Below are 22558 nucleotides of genomic sequence, written 5' to 3'. Positions count from 1 at the left end.
GAATGAAACAAAATTGCTATGAAATAAGGCATTTGGTCCATACCTATGATTTCCTAAGTGTGGGAAAGGCTTCTGTGAGTCTTCTGGTGCTGAAAAATCTCTTCCCTGATAACTGAGTAACAAATTGGCTGCAATTCTAAGGCAGGGTGGTGAAGTGGATAGAGAGTAGCTTTGTAGGCAAGTAGACCAGGATTCAAGAATCTGATACATACTGGCTATATCACTAGAGGTAAGTCACAAATTCCTGGTATCTTGGATAATGCCTCTATTTTACTAGTTACTTTTCATCAAATGTGAGCCACAGGAAATTGGTCCAGAGTAGCTTGGCTAGCAATATGTATGTGAATTGGTTTTTGTTTGTTTGTTTTACAAGGCAATAAGGGCTAAGTAACTTGCCTAGGGTCACACAGCTAGTAAGTGTCAAGTGTCTGAGGTCAGATTTGAACTCAGGTCCTCCTGAATCCAGGGCTGGTGCTTCATCCACTGCATCACCTAGCTGCCCCTCCCCCCCCAACACACACACACACACACACACACGCGCACACACACACACACGCGCACACACACACACACGCACACGCACACACCTTTGCCAATGTGCCGTCTGGTGTTTTCAATAGTAGAATTCCGGTTAACGTTGGAGAGGAGCCCAAGGCAGAACCGGTTCTTGTTGTTAGAAGGATCGGTGAAACCATCCACCAACACGCTTGTGGAGGAGGCATGGAATGCTTCACCCACGCGGTTGTTGAGCTCATAGTAGACAATAGAGCACCAGTGTTTTGGCTCCTCATAAGCAACTGCCTGCACATCTACAAAGAAGAAAAGGTTATAGTCAGTCCCAGCTGCAATGAATGAGTGTCTGCTGCTTCCAAACTTGACTTACCGTCTTACCGTGCTATTCTAGATAAGCAAATAGTAAGGAAACAGTTTTGAGACATCCAAAGTCAGTCATTCTCACTCAAGGGAATGACAGCTGGAACGGACTTCAGAGGACATATCTGGTCTGAAACCTTTTTACAGATAAGGAAACAGAGGCTGAAAAGTTGAAGTGACTTGCCCAAGGTCACTTAGGTAGTTAAGCAGATGAGCTGGGATGCAACCCCAACACCAGGATCTAAATCTAGAGGTTCTCTCCTTCCACAATTTCCAATCACTGTCCGACAGTTGCAGATTAAAACTCCCTGATACAATTTAAGAAAGAAAGAAAAAAACATCTGGCAAACCAAAATGGGTGCCAGGCATCCAAGTCACCATATTTACGGTACACCAGCTGGATGCTATATAATGTACAGGATCCAAGACAGCCCCTGTTTAGAACCTGGCTTTACTATCTACATGAATCCAACAAGTGGCCAAAGAAGAAAAACAAAACAAAAAGCCAAGCAAGCAGGAAAAGAACTTTGATGGACACTCAGACCAGGAAACACGCCAGGAAATGCCAGTGTAAAAAGGATTAAGTTCCAAAGAGCCTTAGGATTCCTATGCTTCCCCAAAGCCATTTAAAACAACTTTTTAATTATTGGTAAGAAGTTACTCTACTTCTAAAGTTGCCAACGAACTCTCAAGGCCACGGCTTTGCCCCAATTCTCAAACTCAGGAAGAAATCTTGCCAGCTGGTCATTCTTCCAGAATGAATCATATCTGTCTCCCACAGATGTCACGCGGACTTCCTTACATTTGCTTTAAGTCATGCAGAGCAGGTGCGTTTTGTCTCTCCATTCCCAGAATGGGCCAACAATGGAAATTACCCAACTTCACTGACAGGATGCAGCTTGTTAAGTCAAGTCTCTTAAGACCAACAAATCTCTGTACCAAACAGGCTCCTGAACATTTGCAACTAAAAGGTTTTTAAAGAAAAGTCTCTATGTAGTAAGATTTCTTTTACCACTAACTACAGAGATTCCAGGAATATAAAATCCTCCAAGCACTATGTCAATACAGTGACCTAAGGTTTTTAAAGCCTTATCTATATAATTACCAGAAAGAAAGAAGCAGAGAAAGAGAGAGAGAGAGAGAGAGAGAGAGAGAGAGAGAGAGAGAAAGAGAAGTTAAAGGGTGGGGGGTAAGCCTTGTTGCCTTCAAGTCAACAGAGGAACCACAAATCATAAAATGCTTTCAATGACAGCATTTGGGGAAAACAGAAAAGAAAATGACAATACAAAAAAGGAGAAAGAAAATAATACTCAAAGTGTTTTTGGTGGAACATGAAGATATCTGAAACAGAAAAATGAAACCTTTTTTTTTTTCCTCTCCTAATGTCTGCTCCACTGTGGAAGGCAAAAAAACAAACAAACAAACAAAAACCCAAGAGGACAAGTGGAAAGAGAAGTAGACTTGAAGTCAGAAGACTCCAGTTCAAATCTTGGCTCTGTCACACCCTACCCATGTGACCCTAGACAAGGTTCACCACCTCCCTTGGGCTCAGTCTTCTCATCTGTAAAGTGAGCAGAAGTGAGGTGAGCTCTAAGGTTCCTTTCAGCTTTAAATCCACAATGTAAGTGGAACAATTACTAAAAGGAAACTGAACTCTGAGTAACTGAAAAAGCAGTAATGGTTCCAGGGAATAGATAAGTAATTTCCTGCTCTCAACACAGAGGTACAGAACTATCACACCAGATTGTTGTAGACATCATTTTACAGTGGAGGCTTCAATCTAGGTTAGAGTTAGGAAAAGTGAACATTTCCAGAAATAATTGATTTTTTAAGGCTATCAACAGAAAACACACACACAAATATATATGTGTGTATATATATATGTGTGTGTATATACATATGAGACCTATAGTAATAAAGAGATATAAAGATATCAAGCAACTATGTAATATCTAAGCTTCTTATCAATATAAAAGTGACTAGTGACTTCTGGGAAAGTCCAAAAGGTCCGCTTTCTTAATGTGAATAGTTAACATTTAATTTAGCACTTATGATGTGCCAGGTACTGTATTAGGAGCTTTGAAAATATTATCTCACGGGGCAGCTAGGTGGCACAGTGGATAGAGCACCGGCCCTGGAATCAGGAGTACCTGAGTTCAAATCCGGCCTCAGACACTTAACACTTACTAGCTGTGTGATCTTGGGCAAGTCACTTAACCCCAATTGCCTCACTAAAAAACAAAAAACAAAACAAAGCAAATTTTATCTCATTTGAAATCTATATCTATATATGTATATATGTATGTCTTATTGGTAGCCTTAAGATTAATTACATATTAAAAACTATATACAAATCTATATAATAGGCACATAAAATAATTATATATTATTAATATATGCATATTAAATTATATATAAGATCTATATTTTAATATTATTTTGGTATATAATATATAAAATATTATAGAAATGTGTATATGTTTATTTGGAAATGAAGTTAATATAAAAACAAAATATGTCATTAAAAAACCTATATTGAATAAGAGTTAGCATTATATAGTATGTCAAGGTTTTCAAAGCATTTCAAATATATTATCTCATTTGATTCTTACAACCCTTTGAAGTGTTATTATTACCTCCATTTTACAGATATTTGCAATTTTTAAAACTGAAAGAGAGCTGCAATAAGACGCAGATACTGATAAATGTGGGAAGAAAACTTCTTGAGCTGCAAGGATCAACTCAGAACTGATAAATGCTACTTAAAGGGCAAATTCATTTCCTGAATTCAGACTTCTTGGGCTTATCCAGGACCCAAGCACGACATTAAACAAGAGTTAAAAAGCTGTTACAGCTTGTAAACCCCCCAAGATCACCTGGCTAGCATGCTTACTTTATTCCCAGTCTATCTGTTCCCTCTCCACTTGCTGCTGTTCAACTATTTCAATGCACCCCCAAGAGAGTGCGTTAGGAAGAAGTTAAAATTTTTTCACTTCTTTATTCTGTAGTCTTTCGTCTTTTCATGTCTGAGAAGTGAATGCTGGAGACGATACACAAGCCACGGAATGAGTGCCCAAAGGAAGACACATAAAATCTCTCTCTGAGTGCAAAGCCCTATGTGGTAAACGCTTGTGTCAGAAAGGAGATGGAGCCAGTCCTCGGGGAGCCAGAGAAGCATCTGGAAATGCAACCTCTGGATTCCACATCGACATCAGCAGAGGCCTGGAAACAATTCCCATAAGGAGAGAGGTGCAAAGCCCGATTGACTGCTCTTCGTTTCTACAAGAGGGCCAAAGTGTAAGTCCTCTGAGTCTGTCAACAATTTTACAGATTCAAAGATATCCACAACCGTGTGATAACCAAGCTTAGTATCAATAGCAAAGGGACTCGTGAATCCTGGCAAAGTTCAAAAGATCCACTTTCTTCATGAGAATAGTTAGCATTTAATACAGCACTTACAATGTGCCAAGCACTGTAATTAGAACTGGACAGATATCATCTCACTTGAGCCTCACAACCACCTTGAGAGGTGAGTGCTTTTATTATCCCCATTCTGACAGATGGGGAAACTGAGGCAAACCGAGGTTAAGTGACTTGCTCAGGGTCACATAGCTAGTATGGGTCTTTTCATTCAAACAAAACAAAACGGGAAACATTACTGATGTCCAACACATGCCTAGTAATCAAACGGCGTTTTACTTCAATTTGCAACAACTACATTCCAATTGAATTAGCGATGTCTTGTGCCAAGTGCATCAGAAGACTCTCTTCAGTGAGATGCTATTTGGGGACAGGAGCTTATCCAACATGGCTACCATGGTTACTGATAATCACCTGCCATGATTCCCATGGAATCTTCCAAGGTTATTTGTCCCAATCTCGTACCCTCTTAGGCCTTGGCAACTTGGCATCTCGGACTGGCAAGAACACAGTCCTTGCCATCAGATGGCTCCAAACACTCCCACTCTCTTAGCCCCAGGAGCTTCCCAGAGCAATGCCAGTCCCACGGCCAGAGGATGGTGACAATGCAGAGATGTACTGGCAGTAACTTTAATTGGTTCAAAAGCAGCTATTGTCTGCGACCAGGGATACTGCTGGAGTCAGAGGATCTCAGATTCAGAGGTAGGAAAGTCTTCCAGGTCACCTAGTCGACCCTCTTCATTTTACAGATGTGGAAACAACTGAGACCCAGAGAGGAAAAAGAACCTGCCCCAGGTCACAGAGATACCAAGGCCAAGGCTCGATGCACACCCAGGTGTGACTAACTCCAGCATTTTTCTCCTGTGGTACAGCATGCTGCCCCTCCCCCCATTTTTTTTTTTTTGGTGAGGCAATTGGGGTTAAGTGACTTGCCCAGGGTCCACCTAGCTGCCCCCCACCTTTTTAAAAAAAAATAATGTTTATTTGTTTGTTTGGGGTTTTTTAGGGCAATGAAGGTTAAGTGACTTGTCAGGGTCATGAAGCTAGTAAGTGTCAAGTGTCTGAAGCCAGATTGGAACTCAGGTCCTATTGAATCCAGGGCCAGTGCTTTATTCACTACATGACCTAGCTGCCCTCTTGCAGAAATATGTTTGATGTGATTGTACATATATAACCTATATCAGATTGCTTTCTGTCTTGGGAAGAAGGGAGAAAAATTTGGAACTCAAAATCTTATAAAAACAAATGTTGAAAACTATCTCTACATGTAACTAGAAAATAATAAAATACTTTTATGATTTAAAAAAATTATACTTGTTCATTTAAAAAAGCCTTTTCTTTTCTGTTTGTTGCCTTTAACTGATTCTGAACATCTGGCTAGTCTTACCTGACTGATCAGAGATTACAACCACTCCCAAATAACATACTTTTCTCTGAATATGGGGAGAGCATAGTACACATGAGATCCTTTCACAGGGCATTGTGAACAAATGGACCAAGAAGGTAAAAGACTGCAAGATTAGCCATCATATTTTAGGGGACAAATTCCTCTTCTTAAATGTTCTTTTTTAAAATTGATACCTTTTCCTTTTATTTTCATGTTCATTTATGAGAAGTAGAGGGACCACAGTGGCTAGATCCCTGGCTTTGGAGGCTGGAAGACCACCTCTTACAAATACTGGATCTATGAACCCAAGCAAATCACTTCGCCTCTCAGTCCTCTAGGCCAGTAGTATCAAAATAGGGCCAGACTGACTAAAACCACAGATTAACATTATCTATTATGTATCCTAGTTTTCCTCATTTTGTTAAACATTTCCAATCACATTTTGATCTGTGGAGTTTTGTACCAACTCAGTTGGACCCCTTTGTACCAGCAACTGTCTCAGACTTGAAGTTGCCAAGAAGGTGTTGACTTGGATTGGTAGGAATTCATTTCCTCATTGGGGAGTTTCCTCTATCAATGAATTCGAAAGTCTAGCAATAGTTGTAAAAGGCTCAGCCTGGCACATAGTAGACACTTAACAAATGCTTATTCTATTCCCTTCTCCTAGTCTTATCTTTTCTAGATCTATATCTCCCTCTTCCCTACATACGGTCTTCTCTTTCTTTTTTTTTTTTCCAGCCTTCCCTTTCAACAAAGATTTACAAAAGGAAAGAAAAGAAAAAGAAAAAAAAAAAAGACAGAGCCAAACAAAAACCAACCAAAACATGGCCCACATCAGGCAATATAAGCAATATTCCACACTTTATGGTATGATTTCCATTAGTCTAATGTAAACACAGCTACAGAGTAAATTGATTTTACTGATGCTCAATATTGCTTTTAGAACAAATCATTAAAAAACACAAAAGAATATAAATGGGAACATGAACATTTATACTCGATAAACTTAGGCCTAAGGAAACCAAGTAGTGGGCATTGATTTTACCTCCTCTGTTAATTTCGGGAGGCATGGGAGGAGCCATCATGTTGGTATCCATCGGCTGTGAGCCATCCTGGGTCATGGGGTCTTCAGGAGGAAGGTAGGCAGGAGGAGGAGTATCCGCTACAAGGTTGGGGGAAAAGCACACAGAACATTATCCCTGCAAGGCAGATTAAATACATAGACACACAAACAGACACAGACAGACAGACAGACACACCCCCTTAGCCTTGACATACTTGCTGGATGAAGGAAGTTTCCACTTTCACCAAGAGAAGAAACCTGGGCTAGGCAAACGGGTTGGTTCCAGGTATTTTGAGTGTGAGGTTTGTTTCCTATGTGGGGATCATTTTCCCTAAGGCCCCATTACTGCTGAGCTCCTTCACCTTCTCAAAATGCTTGGCCCTCTGGGGGACAGGAGAGCTTGCCTCCTGGCATAACACCATTCCTGGTCAGACCACCCTATCCCTCATGCCTCCCTCTCCACCTTCCAGAGACACTAGACTTCCTAGTTACAGCTGTCTCTAGCCCCCACCTCCCCAAGACTGGCAATGGTACATAAAAGTCATGGGTCTTCATGCAACATGAATGTTACTAAGTTAGATAGAGTTTCTGAAAGTAATTACCGTGCGACCTTCCTCCACTCATGCCAACTTCAAAACTGGCTGCATTTCCCATTTTAAAAGCATATAGAGACATGGCTTGAATGAAGCCCCCTTGGGATCTTAGTTGTTCAGAGACTTCAGAAAGTTTGTTTGATTCAACATGCCTGTGCTCGGAGTTGCTGCATTCATCTCCACTGCAAGCTATCAACTGTGTGGTTAGCAGCAAAGCCTCCCCACGCATTCTGGGAACCCTGAGATTTAGAACTATCAGCCCCAGAAATCCTAGCTTGGATCCTTAAGGGTCCTTTTCAAAAAAGCAGCTAGCCGATTTGCAGATCAAAAAGCATGATGAGATGTTTTCAGCAATGAGAACTGTTAATATTTGTTTGTCCTGGGAGCAGCTAGGTGGTACACTGGATAAAGCACCAGCCTCAGACACTTGACACTTACTAGCTGTGTGACCCTGGGCAAGTCACTTAACCCTCATTCCCCTGCCTCCCCCCCCAAAAAAATTTGTTTGTCCTATATAAAATAAAAGAGGAGCTTCCTCCCATTATAAATCTTATCCCATCCTGAGTAGGGAAGAAGAAGGAGGGAAAGAAACTAATTTATTGTTTACTATGTGCTAACCATTTTATAAATGTTATCTCCTTTGACTCACACAACAACTTTAAGAGGTAGGGGCTATTATATTATATTATCACCCCTCGGTAGATAAGATTAGGTGTGGCTGCTGCCTTTGTGGCATGAGGACAGAGATAGCTTGAGAGATCCAGAATAGCCCCTCGCCCAACTTTTTCAGAGGAGGAAACTAAAGCAGACAGAGTTTGATTGACTTACCCAGGGTCACACAGCTACTAAGTGTCTGAGGTTGAATTTGAACTCAGGGCTTCCTGACTCCAGTTCCAGTGCTCTATCCACTATGCCACCTAACGGCCTCCAAACACTTCTCACGGGATATTCTGAGCTACCTACTATAATCTTTAAAAGGTCAACTAGTCCAACCTCTTCATTTTACAGATAAGGGAATTTATCCAAAGTCAGACAGGTAGTATTGGGATTTGAACCTAGGCCCTCAGCTTCAGATCTGGTGTTCTAACTATTACACCGTCTTCATCCAATCACCCTAAGTGTCCTTAGGGATCAAGTATTCATTAGGGCAGGCAGCTAGGTGGTGCAGAGGACTTGGAATCAAGAAGACCACTACTGGGGCGGCTAGGTGGCGCAGTAGATAAAGCACTGGCCCTGGATTCAGGAGTACCTGAGTTCAAATCCAGCCTCAGACACTTGACACTTACTAGCTGTGTGACCCTGGGCAAGTCACTTAACCCCCATTGCAAAAAAAAAAAAAAAAGACCACTACTATCTTTGTTTTCTGTTTCTAGAGATTTTCACGATGGAGGAGGTAGTACCATGCAACAGTAGTAAGATCAGAGGCCTGGGAGTCAGAAAGACCTAGGATAAAAACCTAAGCCAGTGTGTGAGATTCAGTAAGTCAGTCTACCTCTCTGAGAGGTCGGTTCTTCACAGAGACTAACGTGTGCCCCATTTACTTTGCTCTACTGAAATAGCATGCTTCCCAACTCCTTTCCCTGTATACTTCAAATCTTCCCGGGCAAGCTGCTTCCTCTTTTGCCTTTGTATCTCTGTATCCAGTGTCTGGCACATAATGCTTAAGAGTTATCAAATGAATGAACAGAAAAACAAGAAAGGTGGAAGCCCATCACAAGTATAAAGACTCACTATACTCCAGGTACACCCTGGCTCTGGCTTCCCATCCCACGGTGGCTAACGGGGTGCCTGCCTACAGAATGTTCAAGGCAATGACTCAAAGGCCTGAGTCAGGGCTCCAGGGCCTCCTCTGGACGCCTTTTTCACCCTCTCTCCGATTCCTCTTAATTCAATTTCTCCACCACAGCTGCATCGCTGACTGCTTCACCTCTGGCCAGGAATGCAGACAAACAACCTCCTCAGAGACCAAATTCAGGGAACTTCTACAAACCAGCTGGTGGGAATGAATCGAGAGAATTCTCTCACCGGGGACAGAAGAGCATACACAGAACAGAGCTGCTATGGTTTGCGGTGATTCATATGGGGAAAGGTTCAAAGACCCAGGCCAAAGCTAAGAAGCTGATGACTCCAGTACCAGGTTAATGGTTTGTGTCAATCATGGAGGTAGACTGCAAGAGACACTGGATTTGGATATCCCAGAGGACCTGGGATACTGGGATATCTGATGACATTGTGCAAGCCACCTGATCTCTCTAGGCCTTAGTTCTCTCATCTGTAAAATGGGAGGGTTGGATCAGATGAACTTTTGAAGTTGCTTCTTGCTCCCAATTTATGATTTCAGTGAAGAAGAATGTTATTCAGCTCTTCACAGAGCAGTGATAGGAGAACGAGACATAGATTTTTGGACACGGTCAATGTAAGACTTAGTTTTTCTTGACTATGCATATTTTAATAAGAGTTTAGTTTTTCTATTTTTTGAGGAAGTAGGTAGCTCACTGGGCACTGGGCCTGGAGTCAGGGAGACCTGAGTTCAAATGTGACCTCGGACACTTACTAGCTGTGTGACCCTGGTCTCTTAACCCTGTTTGTCTCAGTTTCCTCATTTGTAAAATGAGCTGGAGAAGGAAATGACAAACCATTCCAGTATCTTTGCCAAGAAAACGCCAAATGGGGTCATGAAGAGTCAGACACAACTAAATAACCACAATAACAGGTAGTAGGCAATAATGTTAATTTTTAAATGTTTAATTAAAATCAAGGGGAAAAAACCCTATATATAGCCTTAACAATTCTGATCAGAAGCATGTTTCTCCCCTATGACACTTCACCTCTCTGTTCCTTTTCCTTCCTGATGATCCTATCCCAGGCACCCAGTAACAATGGCTCACCCCAAGTGGAACACACTCAGTTTCTTCAGATCCCAGGTTATTAATTATTCAACACTGCCCATTCTTCTTCTTCTTAGAAAACCAGCCCTGCCCCCACTGGGCACCCAACTCTTAAACTGATGATTACATTCCTCACTTTCCCTCCCTCTCCATATGTCTGGGTGGACACAGCCCTGAGACAAAGGCAAAGGAAGAGAACCACCTCAAAAACCTCAAGGGACTATTTTTAGGGCACAGTCACCACTGGAGCTGAATTTAAGTGGAGAGGGGGATGAGAGAAAGGGATGGGAAGAGAAAAAGGAAGAAAAAGAGAAGGAAGGGAAGAAAAAGAAAGGAGAGAGGGAGGACAGAGAGACAGAGAGAGAAAGAGAAACAGAGAGAGAGAGAGAGAGAGAGAGAGAGAGAGAGAGTCAGTCTCTTTCAGTGACTAAAAATACATTCTTGCCCATTGTCCTTCCAAGAAAAGAAAATATTTATTGATGTCAAGTATATTTGGTGTATCTGTTTGTTCAGTCGGCCTTCTTGGGATCTAACAGCTACACATGGGGCCTTGATCCCCACCCTGCCTGGGCTGCCTCTGTAACTTAAGAAGGGGAAAAGGCGAGGATTTAATTCTTTCCTTTGACTTGATAGCACTAATCAAGACTTGGGCAGGGGAAGAGGGCAATAATAATTCTCTTGTCTCTAGGACGTTAAACAAGTGAATGGTTTCCAGGACCTCTGTTGCAATTGTTTCGTGGCTCTAGTGTATTTGTTTCTTGTGATTACATCACCATTCAAACAAATTTAATCAAACGGGGGCGGTATGAACTCTAGGGACACATCTTTCTTTTTGTGGAATAGTAACCTGAGCTTGAACTCACAACTGGGTATCTGCTGTATTGAGATCATGTGGAGGGGGGGGGGGGTATGTTTTTCATAACAGCAAATGCGTATAAAACATTTATGAAAAAACACACACACACACACCCCTCCCTCTCCCACTCCCACACAAGGACCAAAGGCTGCAACAACTACGCCACTCCCAGAAGGATGCAGCTGTTTCAAAACCTTTTAAGACTGAATTTGGGGGGGGGGGGGATGGGGGTAAGGGGGGGGTGGAGAGGAGAAATCTCCTTTAAGCATCTGTGCCTGATGTAGAAATTGGGCCATAAAACAAACCACTAGTCATTCACTTGCTTGGCTGGGATGCTGCTTTTTGCCAAAATCTGTGTTTCAAGATTACGGTTTTGGGGAATAGCGTTGGCCACCAGCCAGAGAAATAACAAGGGCTATACAAGGGTTCAGAATCACTACCTGGTCACCACAGCTAGCTGACTCAGCTCCTGGACGCTGGAGAAAAAGAGAAAGCTGACCTGACTTCACCCCCTCCCCCACCCCAGGAAGGAAGGAAGGAAGGAAGGAAGGAAGGAAGGAAGGAAGGAAGGGAGAGAAGGAGGGAAGGAAGGAGAGAGAGAAGGAAGGAGGGAGGGAGGGGGAGAGAGAGGAAGGGAGGAGGAGGAGAAGGGGAGAGAGGGAGAGAGAGAGAGAGAGAGAGAGAGAGAGAGAGAGAGAGAGAGAGAGGGAGAAAACAAACCAAATTCCATACCACAGAATCTCCACTGCCCTCAGTCATGTAGAAGCACAACTTACCTGGCATTTGGAAAGGACTTCCTGGGTCTGAACTGGTGGGAGAGTGTGGATAGGTGCTACTGCTGCTTCCCGGAGAGTTTGGATAGCTGCTGCTGGGCGAGTGAGGGAAAGGGTGGCTGTTGGGTTGTTGGAAAGAGTCTGGGAAGGTGGCATTGAGTGGCATATGAGGCTCATTTTGTCCCAAATTACGGAACTGAGCTAACAGGCTGTGCTGAGGGTTATATTCACTGTGTCTTGGAACCAACACAGGTGGAAGAACTAGATGGGGAGGAAAAAGAAACAAAAATGAGGTCAGTGATGCTCTGAATTAGTTAGCAAGGCTGAAAGAAGCTACACATACATAAATAAAAATACCAAACATAAGCTATAAATAAATAGAATCAGTTTAAATCTACTTATATAGTGAACACTTTAGGGGGTCAAAAGCTCTACTAAATGCCTGCCCTTGAGGGGTTTATAATCTAGTGGCCCTTTGTAAGACACACATACATGGAGAAAGGCAAAAAAAACCCAAGTATCATTGGAACTGAGGGGACAGGAACGGGGTACTGGAGGAAAGAGACACGAGGTAGAAAAGGAGAGATGGGCAAAGATGGGGAGGTAAAGAGAATGACAAAGGAGTAAAGAAGAGGAGAACAAAAAAAAATAATAAATTCTTAAAAAAGAATAGGAGAGGGGCAGCTAGGTGGCACAGTGGATAGAGCACCGGCCCTGGAGTCAGGAGTACCTGAGTTCAAATCCGGCCTCAAACACTTAACACTTACTAGCTGTGTGACCTTGGGCAAGTCACTTAACCCCAATTGCCTCACTAAAAAAAAAAAACCAAAAAACAAACAAACAAACAAAAAGAATAGGAGACACTTTGCTCTCAGTTTAGAACAAAGCTTCTTAAACCTCGGGTATAACCCACAGTAACTGAATGTGGGGGTCACGAAAAATCTGGCAGTAAATGTTTGATTTGTATACCTATTTCATATACCTACATACCCACAGTCACGTAAAAATTTTGCAGGCAAAAAGGAGTCTTGAGTGGAAAAGAGTGAAGAAGTCCTGCTTTAGAAGAGGATACATGGAAGGTTTACTATCAATCAGAAATAGGTAGTACTTCCGACCTGAGCTTAAAAAGACGGGTAGTAGTAATGGCTAACATTTATTTGGTGCTTTTAAGTTTTGCACAGTGCTTTATATAGATTACTAGGTTTTTTCACCAGCCTAGTCACCTAAATCTATCGTATTCTCCCCAATTTAAAGATAAGGAAATAGTCTCAGAGAGTTAAGGTCACAAAGCATGTAAAGAAGCACTAGAAAAGAACATTAGTCTTGGGGCGACCTGGGTTTAAATCCTGTCCCTGAAACTTGATCTGTGATCTTGGGCAGATCACTTTACCTCTCTTGGCCTCAGTTTCTTTATCTGTAATATAAGGACACTGGACCAGATGATATCTGAGGTCCCTTCCAGTGTTATATCCAGGAAACCTTTTAATTATGTGAAGTAGAATGTGAACCCAAGTCTCTCATCTCCAAGTCTGGAGCCCTTCCCACCATGCGATGTTGGAGAGAGGGCAGGATACTGTAGGTGTTTGCAAGCTCAGCCAGAAGAAGGAAAAGCAGTTAGGGAAAAGTGAATCCAATCTGGTCGAGGTCCAGGAAGGAACAACAGGAAAAGATTAGAAAGGTAGGCTGGATCCAGACTGTCAAAGGCCTTGAACAGCAAATTAAAGAATTTGGACTTTGTTTTGTGAACAATAGGGAGACACTGAAAAGGGGTTGTTTGGGGTTTCTTTTGTTTTTACCCAGGTGGGCTGTGATAAGAGATCTTCACAGTGGAGATGGCTATGGTAATGGGGAACAGGCTGGATGAGAGAGATGTGAGGCTATGAGAGCCTGGATGAAGATTGGGGGAATGTAAAGGGGGGGAGGGATGCAAAGTATTTTCTGGGTGGATAGAATAAAAATGACTGGTTACTGATAGATGAGAAAGGGAGGGAGGAAGAACAGTTTATCATCACCTCACCTCCTCATTACCTACTCACTCCACAATAACTTGTCATTTAGCTTCCTTCCTGACCGCTGTCCTTTAACTGTTCTCTCAGAGGTCACCAACAACCTTCTAATTACCCCATCCCAGGGCCCCTTCTCAGGCCCTGTCCTGCTCGGCCTTGGAGCAGCACGTGATGCTGGACCGTCCCCCTTCTACCTGGAGACTGTTCCCCCTCCATCTCCTCTGACTTCCCACCTACTCCTCTGTCTCTTATTGCAGATCCCTGTTCTGCAGCCCGCTCCTCCTTGCGTAGGATCTGTCTTTGGCCCTCTCCTCCTTTCTTCCAGTACTTTTCTCCCTTCACGGCTGCACCTCTTCCTTCCCAAGGCTTGAGACCATCATCTCTTAAAAATCTCATTCAGCACCCAACAGTCTTCTTAACTCCAGCCCCATTTCTAATTGCCTGTGAGACATCTCTATGTGAATGCCAGCACCCAAAACTCATCCTAAGAAAGAATTCTTTGGGGAGCTTGGGGCAGGGGCAGGAGAAAACAAGAGTATCACCCTTCCCTCTGCCTTCCCTTTCTGTAGTTCTGTAATGACACCAAGGGACTCATTTAAGAAACTAAGTTGTCCAGAGGGCAGGGATAGGCAAAGCTAATAGGTAGAGTTCTGGTGTGGAAAAGGTAGACATCATTCTTCCCCAGAAAGCAATGGTGCATGAGCATGCCTGTGTATGTGTACGGAGGGGGGGGGGGGAGGAGAGAGAGAGAGAGAGAGAGAGAGAGAGAGAGAGAGAGAGAGAGAGAGAGAGAGGCAGGCATGAAGTACGTGTGGGGTGTGGGGGCAGAACTCCCACAGTGAGTTTGAAATACTTCCTAGTAACCATTCCCACCACCCAAAGGGGCCAAAGACACAAAGAAAGCAAGGGTCAGAGGTACAAAGCCCAAATCTTGGTTCTACCCTTTTCCCTGTTTGGCCTTGGGCAAATTTTATTCCCCAATTTGGGCCTCCCTTAGATGAACTCAAAGGTCCATTCCTCAAGTAAAGGCAGGGCTCAGGTACAATGAGAAATGACTGATATATAAATAAAAGGCATCGATAACATTTATGTTAAAGGAGAGAAAACACGACAAGAGTCCCTTTGCTTATATCATCCAATACAAATTTTCTCTGTCCATTATTATTTTGAAATACTGATAAAACGCTAGCTAATGCAATCACCCTTCACTCAGTTTCTTTGTCTTTAAAAATACACATTCTGTGTCCAATTCCAAATTCCCCTGGAGGAAAAAAGCTGAGTAAGAACTTCCATAAAGTGGCTTCTGGAAGGTACCACTCAAAAACATCATCTCTTTCACCTTCAGAACTTAGTGATATTTCACATGCCTTTAAAGTACTGTAGCCAGAATCAATCAGCAGCCACTTGCTCATGAGGAGCTCATGGCTGAGCAAATTCCACAGCTGAGCAAAAGCAACTTCCTGAGACCCTGCTCTGCCTCAAGATCCATACAATTTTTCTTAAGACTCAATTATCATTGCTATCCGGATAGACAGGGTCAAAATGATGACAAAGTTCATTTTGTATAGAAAAAAGTACCCCCCCCAAAAAAAAAATCCCTCTTTTCCTACTCATATCTTATTTTCACACAATGACCCACATGACATCACAGCAAGTTGGAGAATTTATAGCTTCGTGAAAAATAAGTTGAAAGAGACTACTTTAAATTATCCTTTACAAGAAAAAAATACTGCTGAAAGATTCCATCACCCATCCCTTTCTCTACCTCCTTCCCCCACTCCCTCAAAAGTCATCCACGTTAAGTCTGGGAAGCCAGCTTTCCCCATATAAAGATCACCACTTACTCTAGCCCCATCCCTTTCCAGTATGTCAAAGAGAGCTCTCTAAATGCATTCTTGTGGAAGAAGTTCCTGTTGACAACAGATCCAGAACCCTACAACCACAACCCAAATCGATGGCCCAATCCTTGCTTTTCTGCAGTGTTCAACAACAAAGCCCAGGGAAGACAAGTAACAACAGCTAACATTTCTACACCATTCTAAGGCTTGCAAAGCCCTTTGTGGAAGTGATGGATGAATGAAAAAAGCATTTATTAAGCACTTCCTAGGCATCAAGCACTATGCTGGGGCCTGGGGGAAAAAAACACAGAAATGCCCCCCCCCCCTGCACAGTAATAAGAGATCCACATCTAAAGGAGAATATTGACTAGGATAGGGACATTAGGTCTGGGAAATAAAACACAGGGATAGTGATTGGAACAAGAGGCCAAGAGATTAATTAACACTCCCTTTTCATACAGTAATGATAGTGTTGAATTGATTCCAGTTCTCACACTAACCTCAAAACCGTGATAGGTTATTCCAAGTATTCTCATCCCCACTAACTAGCTTTGTGACCCTGAGGCAAGTCACTTAACCTCCGTTTGCCTCAGTTTCCTCAACTGTAAAATGGAAAGAATCCTAAGCACCTACATCCCAGGGTTGCTGTAAGGATCAAATGAAATATTATAGATGCTTGATAGATGCCCCCCCCTCCAAGCATCTCCAAGGACTCTTTTAGCTAATACATTCTATGACTAAGTGTTGCAGAGAGAGGAGAATGATCCTTTAGACAATAGCTACGCCTACAAATAGATACAACTGAGGCAAAGGGGGTACAAAAAATAGGAAGTTATTTCTGGTTAAGCCTACCCAGCTGTCCGTCTAAGATAAAGAAGCCCAGGTCCATCTCAGACACTATTACTGGTTATTGGAGATTTCCTCTTTCTTTTCAGACCTCTAGCCCCATCTCTCTCATCTCAACCACAGGGTCATTAGGATATGCATTATGGATTTTCAGAGAAGGAGAAAACACCACAAAGAGACATCTGTTTTATGATATTATCTCTGAAATTCCCCTACCACTGCCCTCCTTAGGAAGAGATTAGGGCTACAGCTTCTGTGCACCCCTTCTTCCTTCCATATTCTTGAGGAGTTTTTTTAAATTTATTTTAGCCCTACTATCCGGTACACAGTAAAAGTTTTATAAACATTTGCTAAAATTAGTTTAGATTAAATTAAAATTAGTTTAAGATTAGCTCTACAGCTTCTTTGAACCCCTTCTTCCTTCCATATTCTTGAGGAGTTTTTGTCTTTTATTCCCCACCACCTGGTACACAGTAAGAGCTTCATAAAAGTTTGCTAAAATTGCATCACATCGGACAATGCACTGGAAACAGCTGCGCGGACAGAAAGCTGAGCTTGTGTGACCGACCAGAAAAGTGAGGAGCCTGCTCTTTTTTAGGTGTCAGATTGGAGCCATTTTTTGATTCCATGGAACAACTAGAGGACCAAGTGCTCCAGCGTTCGGTGATTTCTGCAGTTGTCCTCCCTCGTTGCCTCGGTATGGCCTCCCACGGCTGCTCCTAGACCACAATGCCAAAGGATGGTCACTGTTCTCTGTATCTTTTTCAAGACTCCCCTTCCAGCTGGTTCAAATTGGAAACATTTCCCTTGAAAGCAAAACCCAATAGCCCAGCAACTGAATAATTCATTTCACTCTTTCAAACTTCTTTAACCCTCAAGTCCTGCCAAGTCTGTGAAGCAGAGGCCACTTAAAAATCAGGCCGAGTTCACTGCTGTCATCTCTGTGTTCTCTGCTCTCAGGCTGTCTGTCCCAACTTGTCCTAAGAGAAGAGCCTCAGATGGCTCCTTTGCTCAGTGCCTTGCCTCTATTTCCCATCTCCAAGAGCCTGCCTCTATTTTCAGGTTTAAAAAACAAAACCAACAAAAAACCCTTCTCTAGTCAACTGGGAAACCAAACCAAGAGCAAGGCAAGAGTCCCAGGGGTTCTAGGAAATACTTGAGTCTGCAATTCTAGTCTGTTTTCACTCTGCTGCCAAAATACAGAAGAGTAAAAAAAGCACTGAAGAGAATTGAAAAAAAAATAGGGGTGAGTTCTGGGAAGCATTTCAGCTTGCATTCTCTATGGGGGAGGGAGGGAGTACCCACCCCCAGGTTTGGAAAATACAGCTTGGAGTGTACGCTCACCAGTTCGCTGCCAACTAGACAACTGAGCCTGGTAACCAGGTGAGACAAAGAGGTGGATGCCTGGCCAAATCAATGCCGGGCTTTGCTTAGTCACGTGCCCCTGGTTAGGGAGCTTCTCAGCTCCCTCCCTCCCAAGAGATTCCTCTTCTCCAGCTCTAACCTTGGCAAGCAAACAGGCAAGCCCTTGCCCAGGACCGCGTCCTCCATACCCCACCCGGCTTCTGGGCAGAGAAGACACTGACTGGAACAAAACCTGGAGATGTGAAAAGTCTGCTATCACTAAGAAAAGGGAGCAGGGACTCCTTGGGAGAATGAACCGTCTGCACTTAGCACAGTGCCCCGTGCATAGCAAGAGTCCTTCTTTACTGACTGATGGACTTTTCTCAGAACAGTCTAGTGAAAAGTATGGTGGATTTCATAGCAAAGGCTTGGGGCTTCCAACCACACCATCACAGGATCACAGACTGAGGGAGGGGAGGGGTCTTACAGAAGATCATCAGGTAAAATGCAAGGGGTGCCAGATTTAGAGTAAGACAGTTTCCTCCTCTACAAAAAATGAGGAATTTGGGTTACATGACCCGAAGGTCCCTTCAGATCTAAATCTATGATGAAACTTGGGCCCAGAAAGGGTTAAGTGACTTGCCCCCACGGTCACAAAAAGCAGTAACAAGTGAAAGTACAGAGATTTGAAATTAAATCTGAGCTATTTCCATTGGTCCACACTGCCCACATGACCTTTGACAGATCATCCCGCCCCTCCCAAAGTCTTGGTTTCATCATCTGTAATATGAAGGGGTTGAACTAAATAATCTCTAAGATCCTTCCCAACTTTAAATCTACAATCCTGTGATCCCACTCTGGCTTCCTCTTCCCATCTCACATGTCTCTAGAGCACTACTAGGGCGTGTAGAGAGAGCATAAGCTCAACACTGAACCCAATGCTCACACCCTGGCAATGAATGGGTGTTGCCCATGGTGGCTTCCAACAACACTGGCCAGAAGTCTCTTAAAACTCATTAGCTCTGTGACCCTGGGAGAGTCATTCAATTTCTCTCCATTTCCTCATCTTTAAAATGAGCATACAGATAGCACCTTTTCCATAGGGCTGTTGTGAGGATCAAATCAGACAGCATAAGTAAAGTGGAATTGGAAAAAGTCCTACTACCTGCTTTCCCTGGAAAAGATCAATCTGCATACGTAAACTGAAAAGGGCAATATATTACACAACCCATTTAAAAGGCTGTGGCACAGTGGGAGGAGAGCTGGATTTTCAGTCAGAGAAAACAGATCAGAGTCCCAGCTCTGTCACTTACTACCCAAGTGGGTTCACTTTCCTTATCTTTAAAATGAGGAGTGATAGCTCGAAGGTCCCTTTCCAGCTTTGTAGAATCTATCTCAGCGTTCTTTATTTTAAAACGACTAGAGTGTGAAGGTGTAACTTAGACATTTCCAAACTGTCATTAAGGCACTTTTATATTTTGGGGAAAACAATTATAGACCCAATGACGATATTCTTGTGTATATTTCCAGAGAGATCAGAGACAAAATGTCCCATATATCCCCAAATAGTAGTAGCAGCACTTTTGTGGTAGCCACAAAACTGTTAATCAAGTGGGTATTCATCAAATGGAAAAAGGCAGAACTGTGGCAAATTAATTTAATGGAATATGACAGTACTAGCATGAAAAATTCAGAGAAACCTGGGAAGACTTGTATGAACTGATGCAGAATGAACAAAAAGAACACCTGTGATAATTATATTATAAACTAAAATAATAGTAGAATACAGAAAAACATCTTGGTTTTAAAGAAATACAACATAAATGGAAAGAATCACACGCGCGCGCGCGCACACACACACACACACACACACACACACACACGAGTGAATGTTCAAAATTACAAATTAGGGTTAGGGTTAGGGAAGAAGGTATGAGAAGACCTAAGCATCCCCACCCTGCTCTGCAAAGGTTGGAAGAGTGCAGAAAAATGCACGTATTTTCGGGTTGGGTTTGGGGTTTTTTATGGGTGTATTGATCAGTTTTGCTGATTTTTCCCTCTAAGAATATTATTTGCTATGTAGCCTGCCTCTCTGGGAAGGGAAGGAGGTAGAGTACTGGGAAAATTTTTTATGATTAGGAAAAAACATCAATAAAAATTAATTTTTTAAAAAAAGGAATTGTCTATTACAAAGTTTGATTTGGGGCGGCTAGGTGGCGCAGTGGATAAAGCACCGGCCCTGGATTCAGGAGGACCTGAGTTCAAATCCGGTCTCAGACATTTAACACTTACTAGCTGTATGACCCTGGGCAAATAACTTAACCCCCATTGCCCTGCAAAAATAAAATAAAATTTAAAAAAAAAACAGTTTGATTTGTTTGTTGCCCTATTTCTTACAAGGGATGGCTTTGAATGGAGGAAGAGGGATGATGGGAAAGAGAGAGCTCCAATAAGTAGACAGAACTCCCAAAGAAATACATAAAACTACAAGAGCAGAAGGAAGATCAGACAGAGACATAACAAGGACAGTGTTTGTCCTTCCATGTGAACATTGATATGTCCTTTTAAAACGCTTACATGGTAGAGCCATCAATGTACAACCAAGCAGAACAAACCAATACATTGACCATGTGTGAAAATGAATGCCTCATTCTACATGTAGTTACCAGCCACCTCTCTACTGAGTGGCTAGGAGCCCATAACACTGCTATCAATGATTGAACCAAGTCCTTATTTAATTATTATAAATGCATCAAAATGGACTATATGTGATAAAAAAAAAACAAGGGGCAGAATAATCAAAGCATTTAATAATGCCTCTGTTTTTTGTTTGTTTGTTTTCGGGGCAATGTGGGTTAAGTGACTTGCCAGGGCCACACAGCTAGTAAGTGTCAAGTGTCTGAGGATGGATTTGAACTCAGGTACTCCTGAATCCAGGGCCGGTGCTCTATCCACTGTGCCACCTAGCTGCCCTAATGCCTCTGTTTTAACCCAAGTTTTTAGCACTTATTCCCAACATCACGGAAACATCATGAGGTTTCCCAGTATCAGAGGACTCCATGCAGTCAGAACCTCACACTGATCTTTTGCCACCTGCTATGGGGAAGTCAGTCATCACTGAAAAAAACCTGAAAAATTAATGGACCCTCTAAGTTAGGGGTTCTTAACCTAGGATCCAAAAATTTGCCCTCCCCCAATATTTTGATAATTGTATTTTTTTTGTTTTGGGGGGGGGGGTTGGGTTTTTTTTGTGATAATTGTATTTTAATGTATTTTGGTTTCTTTTATGAAAATAATATTTTCTTTTCCTCTCAGTTACACATTAAAACAAATGTTAAAGTACTGAGTTCCAAATTCTTTCCCTCCCTCCTCTTCCACCTCCCCAAGACAGCAACCAATCCGATATAGCTTCTACATGTACAATCATGTAAAACATTCCCATATTAATTTGTTTTCTTTTTAAATTCTAATTTATTTTATGCATTTAAAAAAACATTATTGGAAGGGATCCATAGAGTTCAGGCTTGCCAAAGGGGTCAATGTTGTTGTTGTTCAGTCATTTTTCAGTCCTGTCCAACTTTTATGACCCCATCTGGGGGTTTTCTTGGCAAAGATACTGGAGCAGTTTGCCTTTTCTTTCTCCAGCTCATTTTACTGATGAAGAAACTGAGGCAAACGGGGTGAAGGGACTTGAACTCAGGAACATGAATTTTCCTTGTTCACTGTACCATCTAGCTGGCCAAAGGAGGTGGGGAATTCTGCAACTCACACATACAAAATTTAAGAACCCCTGAAGTAAAAACATACAAGCAAACAAAAAACCCATGTATTCCAAATTTGACCCTCAAAGATACTGAAGATAAGAGATCTCCAACCACTGCTATGCCAATTAGTGAGGAAGCAGAGGGTCTACTCCTGAATGATGTCAGTCTGCATGGGCCCAGAAGGAAGTCGGGCTCCTGATGAGAATTTTAGTAAAAACCGCAGGTGAGAATGCACAAAGCCAACTATTAACACACACTCCAAGAACCTTGACTCACTGAGATGAGTCAGGCTGCTTCTGGTAGAACTGCCTTAAGAATTAGATCCTTCTCTAGGGCACACACTGCCCAGTATCATACAATGACATCAATTTTTCCAAATCTATCTTCAACTTGAATGAGTATCCAGTGGAACTGTGCAGTGGAGTGCCCAAGCAGGAAGAGATGAGGTCGAAAAGGAAAGAAGGTAAAGGAAAAAACACAGAATCAGGAGTCAAGGACTTCGGGGTATAGTTGCCAGTAATTAGTTGTATTATCTTGGGCAAGCCCTTTAACCTTCAACCCCTTCTGGTTTCAGTTTCCTTCTCTTATAAATATTATCAAGTAAGATAATATTTGTAAAGTGCTTAGTGCAATGCCTGGCACAGAGCAGATGCCTAACTAAAGGTTTATTCCCTTCCCCTTCTCTGTTAAATAATGAGATGGGCAGATTAGATGAGCAACAGGAGGAACTTCCAGATCTGACATCCAACAGTTCTAATACAATGCAGTAAGAAGAACACTGCTCCAGGGTCAATAGATTCAAACGCCGCTTCTAACACTATTTGTATGACCTTTTAACAAGTCATTTAACAGCCTTGAGCCTGTTTCCTGATCTGCAACATGAAGAAAGGTGAGCTCTGAGAGCCCC

General features: G+C 42.5%; 1 protein-coding gene across 3 annotated transcripts in view; it reads right to left on the bottom strand.

The window, feature by feature from the left end:
• SMAD1 (SMAD family member 1) overlaps positions 1-22558 on the bottom strand; it is a 93373-nt gene that overhangs the window by 10924 nt on the left and 59891 nt on the right. For all 3 annotated transcript variants that reach the window (XM_043973494.1, XM_043973496.1, XM_043973495.1), the window contains 3 exons: positions 11857-12114; positions 6726-6842; positions 588-809 (listed from right to left, as the gene is read on the bottom strand). In XM_043973494.1, the coding sequence (XP_043829429.1) occupies positions 588-809; positions 6726-6842; positions 11857-12114 (597 nt within the window). The remainder of the gene's footprint in view (positions 1-587; positions 810-6725; positions 6843-11856; positions 12115-22558) is intronic.

Source organism: Dromiciops gliroides, chromosome 6, assembly GCF_019393635.1.
Source record: "Dromiciops gliroides isolate mDroGli1 chromosome 6, mDroGli1.pri, whole genome shotgun sequence".
Lineage (NCBI taxonomy): Eukaryota > Metazoa > Chordata > Mammalia > Microbiotheria > Microbiotheriidae > Dromiciops > Dromiciops gliroides.
Note: the sequence above shows the minus strand (reverse complement) of the source record. Positions and strands in the feature narration are given on the sequence as shown.